Genomic DNA, 8,736 nt, shown 5'->3' with positions numbered 1-8,736 from the left:
CTGCTTTATAATTCCAGGTCCCTGAAACTAGCACTCCAAAATTCTTGTTCCCTGGTCCCATAAAATGGGGGTCGTTTCTCCAGTTCTCCATTCCCTCACATTCGATTTTCCTGATCATTCAGATTCATTACAGGATCACCTCCCTCGGCCCCTTCCCAACCCCTGCTTTCCACAGGACCTGGCTGTCTCTAGTTCTTAATTATTTGCCCAGATTAATTTCTTTAATTTTCTCCTTGTTATGGGCAGATTTACAGGCTGTCTGAGGGAGCTAAACATCACTGAAGTAAGGCAAAGGGGCCTCTGACTCAGCCATTTTAGAGCCTTTGATAAGCAAACTCCCAAGGTGCCGGCTAGCAAGTCCCATTCTCTCCGGTTTCTGCAGGTCAATCTGCAGTCCCCCCTCACCCTGCCTTCTCTCTGTGCCGCCTGCTTCTGGTGCCACCCTTATCTGCTCCTTGCAGCGTTCACAGGATACATTTTAGGCAGCCTGGCTCCTTCCGCTCCAACCACCCCAACACTGATTCCTTTCTTTTTCTTCTGCATGTTTTTGTGCAGATACTTTTTGTTGGTGATTCTGGCTGCATTTTTCAGGAGGGAGATAATCTACCAAACTCTTCCCTAGACCCCTCCCTGTGCCTGCATGATAATCCCTCCTCTTCTTCCTTTCCAGCTCCGTTGCAGAAGTTCATTTCCTGAAATGAGATATAGGCAGTCCAGGAACGAGTTTCCAAAATGCTGATTTGCCCAGAGAGGTCTAAAGATTGTGGGATGGAAAACTAGGAGGACATATTAAAGCCAGAGGTGAAAGGAACAAGTATATTTACTCCATCATCAGATAAGACTTTTTTAAACTTGACTCATTTTAGAGAGGTGAGGGGAGGAGCAGGAAGCATCAACTCTATGTGCCTTGACTAGGCAAACCCAGGATTTTGAACCACCGACCTCAGCATTCCAGGTTGCTTTATCCACGCGCCATCACAGGCCAAACGAGAGACATGTTTTAGCGTGTCATCTCTGCTTTCACCCAGGATCCCTGGGAAGGCAGGCTGTCCTAGATGTTACTCTGTCTATTAGTCCTGGAGTACCCCCAGGGTCCAGTAAGCCATGGCTTGTCACTGGAAATGAAACACTTTTGATTAAAGACTGGGTATGTAGCACTTGCTTCCTGTCTGCCTTTACTGCTAACACTGAGACCCAAGGACTGACTCCCTGGCAGGTGGACAGGGAGCTGGCCTAGGCCCTCGAAATGCTGTGCTATAGGCAAGGATGAACTGGAAGGCTTTGACAACTGAAAGATATGCAGTCATCAGCTGGGAGGCTGGACAGGAGTGGAAATAGGAGGCGTGATCCAATCCTTTAAGTCCCTTTGCTTGGGCTGTTTTCCCAGGTAGAGCTGCCACTTGGAGACAGGAACCTTCTACTGCCTCCCACCATGACCCATAAAAGTAGCTAGAGTGCTAGTTCCCTTTGCAACCCACTCCTCTCTCCAAATTCCCTTGAGACTTGAAGCAGTGCCTCCTGAACTGGGTCAGTGACTGATACAGATGGAAAGCTGAATGCTGGCATAGAAAAGGGCACAGGTTCAGATCTCCGAGTTGTCATTTACTAGCTGTGCAAACTTTTGAGCAAAATTTTTATTTTCTAATTTTTTCTTTTGAGTAAAATCTTTAAGTTCTCATTTTTCAAATGAAGTGACAAATACCCACTTCAGAGAGCTGTGATAAAGACTAAAAATGAATGGCCCTGGCCGGTTGGCTCAGCGATAGAGTGTTGGTCCAATGTGTAGATGTCCCGGGTTCAATACTCAGTCAGGGCACACAGAAGAGGCAACCATCTGCTTCTCCACCCCTCCCCTTCCCTCTTCTTTCTCTTGTCCCCTCCTGCAGCCATGGCTTGATTGGTTGGAGCACACTGGCCCTGGGCGCTGAGGATGGTTCCCTGAAGCCTTGGCCTCAGGTGCTATAAATAGCTTGGTTGTAAGCATCATTCCCAGACAGAGTTGCTAGTGGATCCTGGTAGGGGAACATGTGGAGTCTATATTTCCCCTCCTCTCACTTGAAAAAAAAAAATTAAAGGTAAAAAAATGGCAGTTAGTTCTATTTTCTCTATTCTTACCTCACCTTCCCACCCACCTTACAAATATGGCAGCACTGAACTGTGTGAGGATTTCATTCTCTGCCTCAAGGATTCCAATCTATGACAGTGTAAAGACCAAGAAATGACAGACTATTTTTTTAAAATTTATTTTAGAGAGAGGGAGAGACAGAGAGAGAGAAGGGGGGGAGGAGCTGGAAGCATCAACTCCCATATGTGCCTTGACCAGGCAAGCCCAGGGTTTCGAACCGGCGACTTCAGCATTTCCAGGTTGACGCTTTATCCACTGCGCCACTCAGGTCAGGCAGTATCACCTTTTTTTTTTAAAATTCATTTTAGAGGAGAGAGAGAGAGAGAGAGAGAGAGAGAGAGAGAGAGAGAAAGGGGGGAGGAGCTGGAAGCATCAACTCCCATATGTGCCTTGACCAGGCAAGCCCAGGGTTTTGAACCAGCGACTTCAGCATTCCAGGTCAACACTTTATCCACTGTGCCACCACAGGTCAGGCAAGAAATGACAAACTATTACCTGTGGATTAAGCATATTAAAAATAGGAGCGGGTCAGCCCTGGCCGGTTGGCTCAACAGTAGAGCATCAGCCTGGTGTGTGGAAGTCTTGGGTTCAATTCCCGGCCAGTGCACACAGAAGTGTCCATATGCTTCTCCACCCTTCCCCCTCTCCTTCCTCTCTTCCCTTCCCACAGCCAAGGCTCCATTGGAGCAAAGTTGGCCCGGGTGCTGAGAATGGCTCCATGCCTCTGCCTCAGGTGCTAGAATGGCTCCTGTCAAAATGGAGCAATGCCCCAGATGGGCAGAACATCACCCCCTGATGGGCATGCCAGGTGGATCCCAGTTGGGCACATGCGGGAGTCTATCTGACTGCCTCCCTGCTTCTAACTTTGGAAAAATACACACACACACACACACACACACACACGAGTGGCTGTCTGTCAGAATTCTAAAGATGTCCTCCCTAGATTTCTGTCCTCTAGTTATTTAATCAAACAGAAATCTAGGTAGTGCTGTGAAGGGGCTTTGCAGCTATAACTAAGGTTATGGGCCATAAGACGGGAGATCACCCTGGATTACCTGGTGGGCACAATCTAATCACTTGAGCCATTAAAACCAATTTTTCTGGCAGGAGTTATATGAGGCAGAAGTCAGAGAGAATTCAAATGTGAGAAAGACTTGTGGTTTTGAAGATGGAGGTAGGGGGTCATGAGCCTAGGAATGTGGGTGGACTCTGGAAGCTAATGATGATCTCGGGCCAACAGCCAGCAAGGGGACAGAGACACTACCACTGCAAGGAACAATGTGGCCAACAACATGAAACGAGCTTGGAAGTGGATTCATCGCCTCTAGAAGAAACACAGCCTTGCTGACACATTGATTTTGGTCTTGTGAAATTCGAAACAAAGAAACCAGTTGAGCCAACTTCTGACCTACAGAACTGATAATAAGTACTACCCCCACTGTATAGATAACTGGACTAAAGTACAGTGAAAAGGCTCTGAGAAGCCTGTAGGCGTGAGCATTAAGAACAGTCAGACATGGTGGAAGTGTTTGCTGCCAAGTTTATTTGCAGGTGAACAGCACAATACTTACAAAACATATTTTGTACAATCAAGTCTGCACTGCCCGCATAAACTGGGAGGCTGGGTAAGAACTAGTCCTTCCAACATCCATAAACAGTCCCAGATAATGAGTTTATGAAAAATACTTTCTCTTCCTTCAGCAAACAAAATTATTTATGAAGCTGTACAGTTCAGCAACAGCGAGCAAAAGGAGAAAAATTACCTTAAGGAAAGCAACAGCTCCTTTCCTGGTGGGATCCGTCACTTTCAGACATGAAATATTCCTATCAGAGATCTTACATTTTAAGAGCAATGGGTTATATATCAGAGCTACATCAGTAAATATTTTATTTATTACCAACAGGGAATTAGAAGACTCTCCTCTTTGGATACCAGTGCTTGTTCAGATTTTTGGAGATCAGGGGCAGCATGACTCCCTTAATTAACCCTCAGGTTTCACATTCATACCCACTGCCTGCCTCTAATTCCCTTTCCAACGCTCCACTCCAACATTTGAGAGCTGCCCAAGGACTGTTCTGACTTTAAGTCACATCACAGATCCCTAAGTACTCGCCTACTTAAGGGTTTGGCTCCTGGCCTTTATGAACGCAGGGTTTTAGAGAAACAAAGTTAGGGGAAACATCTATTTTCCTGAGCCCAGCTACTGTGTCCCCAGCTCTAAGCCGACAGCCCCAGTTCAAGGAATAGGGCTGATAAATAATGAATCAGCATCTTGCTCAATTGGTGGCGTTTAAAATTCTTTTCAGGTGAAAAATTACCACAATTTTGTGCTCATGGCAGATTTCAAAGGGAGACTTGAAGCTGAAAATCTTTAAGGGACCCTTGCACAGCCAGAAGTTCTTTTCAGGCTGATGTACATAAAATATTTAGTAACCTGGACTGTGGAAGGACTAAAGAGGAGCTTCCAGGGCCTGGAAAAAGGCTATTTCTTAAGCTCATTTCTGGGTACCTGTGCAGACAGGCTCTATATATACACTATACAAGTTGACGGAAATCAACAGCAGCTCCGGGACGTCTGGGGTATCAGGTAGAGGTCCAGCTCCTGGCACTGGTAGGGGGCTACGCTGTCCAACACCCACTCTCGGGTCACCACAGGTGCCTCACACATCTGCCCAATCACTGAGGACACAGAACACAAGTAGATTAGTGTCAATTCACATTTTCCCAGATCAGATTCAAGCCAATCTAGTCCAGGAACCTGGACTAGAGTTCTTAGGGTTACTCAGACAGAAGCAAAAGTGTTGATTTTATTAAGCAATGCTTCAGAAACACAGGACCTTACTCAGAAGCCCAAGGAGTAACTGCTGGTAAAAACCTACAGCTTCTGACAATTTTATTAACATTAGCTCCAATCTGTTAAAGGAAAAGTCATCAGAGAGCAAAACAGCCTTGCAATTTAATGATGGGGAAATATTTGCAATATCTTAAGTAAAAAAGCGGAACAGTATGATGAGCATGATTACATTTGTATAAAATATATGTGTATACACACACACACACACACACACACACGTCCGGAAAAATTTTATGGTGATCATCTCCGAGTGGAGAGATTACTGGGATTCTTTTGTTTGTGTTCATTTCTACCTTCCCTCACTTTTTTTAGAGAGGGGGACAGGAGAGATGAGATGCATCAACTTGTAGTTGCATCACTTTAGCTGTTCAATTATTGCTTCTCATATATGCCTTGATGGGTGGTGGGGGAGCGGCTCAGGCTGAGCCAGTGACCCCTTGCTCAAGCCAGTGACCTTGGGATCATGTTGATGATCCTGCGCTCAAGCCAGTGACCCCGAGGCTCAAGCTGGCAACCTGGATCTCAGCATCCCAGATTGATGTTCTACCCACTGTGCCACCACTGGTGAGGCATTTTGTGTGCATTTTTATTTCATGTGATGAACAATTCATATTTAACCCCGCAATGGAAATAATTAATACATTACTTTTATAATGCAAAATAAAACAAAAAAGTTCTAAAAGGATATTTTAGTCATTCATTCATTCAACAAATATTTATTGAGCACCTTGAATGCACTGAGAGCTGAGTTAATTCAGCACTGCTAACCTGTAGTGAATCAAACGCATCTCACAGGACTCCATATGACACAAGCACATGTTTGTGGCCTTCTGAAGCCCTACACAGCTGCACCATCCACCCCAGTTGATCTAAACAGGGCATTTAGACCTACAATCACCACAGTAATCTGCACACTTAACCTGGCCCCTCCAATCCCCTGGATAACTGCTTACAGCAAGACTTACCATCGAAGCCACTGTCCTCTGTCCACGCATCTGGCTGCACGACCACAACTGGGTGAGTACCCTGCATGCCCCAGAAGGAAATGACATTGAGGGTATCAGAACAGCACTTTGGGAACAGTCATGTCACCACTTTGTGGTGGTGTGCTGAAGCAGACTACTGTGGGGCAAGCACAAAAGGAGGGGGGAGGGCACACAGCAAATAGCAAGGATTACAGGTAGAGCCTTCCCTCAGAATTTTTTTTTTTAACAGAGACAGAGAGAGAGTCAGAGAGAGGGATAGATAGGGCAGACAGACAGGAACAGAGAGAGATGAGAAGCATCAATTATCAGTTTTTCATTGTGACACCTTAGTTGTTCATTGATTGCTTTCTCATATGTGCCTTGACCGTGGGCCTTCAGCAGATGGAGTAATCCCTTGCTTGAGCCAGCAACCTTGGGTCCAAGCTGGTGAGCTTTGCTCAAACCAGATGAGCCCGCGCTCAAGCTGGCGACCTCGGGGGTCTCGAACCTGGGTCCTTGGCATCCCAGTCCGATGCTCTATGCGCTGCGCCACTGCCTGGTCAGGACTTCCCTCAGTATTAAATGCTCACAGCCCCCTATACTCTGGTTTCTCTTCAGATTGCATAAATCTTTCACCTTTTAAATGCTCATAGCCCTTGGGTCGCCACTCCTCCCTTAAAAATGTCTTCTGGTACAGATACATGGTTAGAGAAGGCTGGGGTGACGTGAGGCTTCTCAGGCTGCACTGAGGTGTGGAGGGGGGGTTCCCAGGGACTGATGTGTGCCACCTCGCTCAATCACCAGATAGAATATTGTGTCCTCTCCCTCGGACAGGGCACCAGATGCTTACCTCACTGAGAGTGAATGCTGAAGGCTCCTTCACCACAGAAGCTCCACAAAGCTGCACCATCCATTCTAGTTGATCTAAATAAGCATTTAGAGAGAAAATCACCACAGTAATCCACACATTTAACCTGGGCTTCCTACCCCATATTCCTCTGAATGAAGGCTTATAGCAAGTTTTCTCAGTGGGAGTCCCTGTCTCCTTACCCAAAAAAGACAGAAAGGCCTTAAACTAGAGGGGTATTTGCTACTTATATGCTACCTACTCTGGTTATCAGTCCCCATAAGGCCACTTGGTAGATAAGCTTTAATATCTCTCAAATAAAACACAAGGAAAAAAATCTAATTTCCATTAATTTGCTAAATTGCTGACCAAGATACTGTGAAAAAACACCCACCTGTCTTCCTTCCCTCTTTGCCTAATTCTTTGTTGGTAATTGATACTTATGGCCACAGAGAGCATCATACTCAGTGGTAATCACTGTAAATATCAAGAGATGGGAAGATAATCCATTAAAAAAACACTTGTCATCCTGCACAGAGACAGCCCATCAGCTGGTACACTTGGAAGTCAGATGATACACAATATTTCTTTCTTTCACACAACAGCATGAGATTAGGCTGTCAGAATGGTGCTGACTTGCTTTTTTTTTTGTATTTTTCTGAAGCTGGAAACAGGGAGAGACAGTCAGACAGACTCCTGCATGCGCCCGACCGGGATCCACCTGGCACGCCCACCAGGGGCGATGCTCTGCCCCTCCAGGGCGTCGCTCTGCCGCGACCAGAGCCACTCTAGCGCCCGGGCCATCTTTGCTCCAATGGAGCCTCGCTGTGGGAGGGGAAGAGAGAGACAGAGAGGAAGGAGAGGGGGAGGGGTGGAGAGGCAGATGGGCGCCTCTCCTGTGTGCCCTGGCCGGGACTCGAACCCGGGACCTCTGCATGCCAGGCTGACACTCTACCACTGAGCCAACTGGCCAGGGCCGCTGACTTGCTTTTAAGTGACTATATTGGACACAGGTTAAATTCAGAATTCTGGACTACCGAGGGTCACCATGGAGCCTTGGTATTGGTGTGTGTGTGTGTGGAAAACTAGAAGAACCGACCAATGGGTGGTGGCTTTTGGGTCCCTTTGGGTGCTTGTTTCTATCAACTCATTTCTAGGGATTGCTAAGGTACTCCACTTTCTCTGAGTATTCCGAGGTCAGCTGACTCAACTCCAAAATGATACCTGCTAGAGGCCCTGGCTTTCATTATACCAAAGTACAAAAATACTGAGAAACCTATGTGTGGCATGTGGAAATTTCATAAAAATTCAACCAATAATCAGTAAAGAACACACAAGCAAAATTACTTTGCCAGGCTCTCTTCTAAGAGGGCCTGTTCTCTAGGGCAGAACTGGGCCCAAAAGTAAAGGTGGGTAAAGTCTTCATTTTGGAAAGAACCATTTATACACATACACCAGGGCCTCAGTACCACACAACTTGAGTTAAGCCCTACAACACTCTTAAACATAACATCACATTCAGTATCACTTAGAAAGTGTTCACCAAGCCTTCCCTTGGTCCGGGCCTCTCTGGGGCATCCAGGTTCACAGGGCTGTGCAGCTGCTGTGCTTTTTTCACTATCAAATGAAGGTTTTTTAGGAAGAGCAAAACTTTCTCCCTAACTTATTTCACCCCTTTTTAGACCAAAGGGCTGTAAGAGCACCTCTACCCCATCTGAACACAGAATATACTGTGTTCTAGATATATTTTTTAAAATTTATTGATTTCAGAGGAAGAAAAGGGAAAGAAAAACATCAATTTGTTGTTCCAGTTATTTATGCATTCTTTGATTGATTTTTTAAAATTGATTTTAGTGAGAGAGGAAGGGGGGAAGAGAGAGAAGAGACAGAGAGAGAAGAGAGAAGCATTCGTTTGTTGTTCCACTCTGTTTTGCATTCACTGGT

General features: G+C 45.9%; 1 protein-coding gene across 1 annotated transcript in view; it reads right to left on the bottom strand.

Annotated features, from left to right (window-relative positions):
* Positions 1-3,665: 3,665 nt before the first annotated feature.
* BRCA1 (BRCA1 DNA repair associated) overlaps positions 3,666-8,736 on the bottom strand; it is a 72,951-nt gene continuing 67,880 nt past the window's right edge. Inside the window, exons 21-23 of the mRNA XM_066364066.1 lie at positions 6,796-6,869; positions 5,946-6,006; positions 3,666-4,805 (exon numbers count right to left, since the gene is read on the bottom strand). Of these exons, the coding sequence (XP_066220163.1) occupies positions 4,681-4,805; positions 5,946-6,006; positions 6,796-6,869 (260 nt within the window). The 3' untranslated portion in view covers positions 3,666-4,680. The remainder of the gene's footprint in view (positions 4,806-5,945; positions 6,007-6,795; positions 6,870-8,736) is intronic.

The sequence above is a fragment of the Saccopteryx leptura genome, chromosome 2 (assembly GCF_036850995.1).
Source record: "Saccopteryx leptura isolate mSacLep1 chromosome 2, mSacLep1_pri_phased_curated, whole genome shotgun sequence".
NCBI lineage: Eukaryota > Metazoa > Chordata > Mammalia > Chiroptera > Emballonuridae > Saccopteryx > Saccopteryx leptura.
This window is presented reverse-complemented; position numbering and strand designations above follow the sequence as displayed.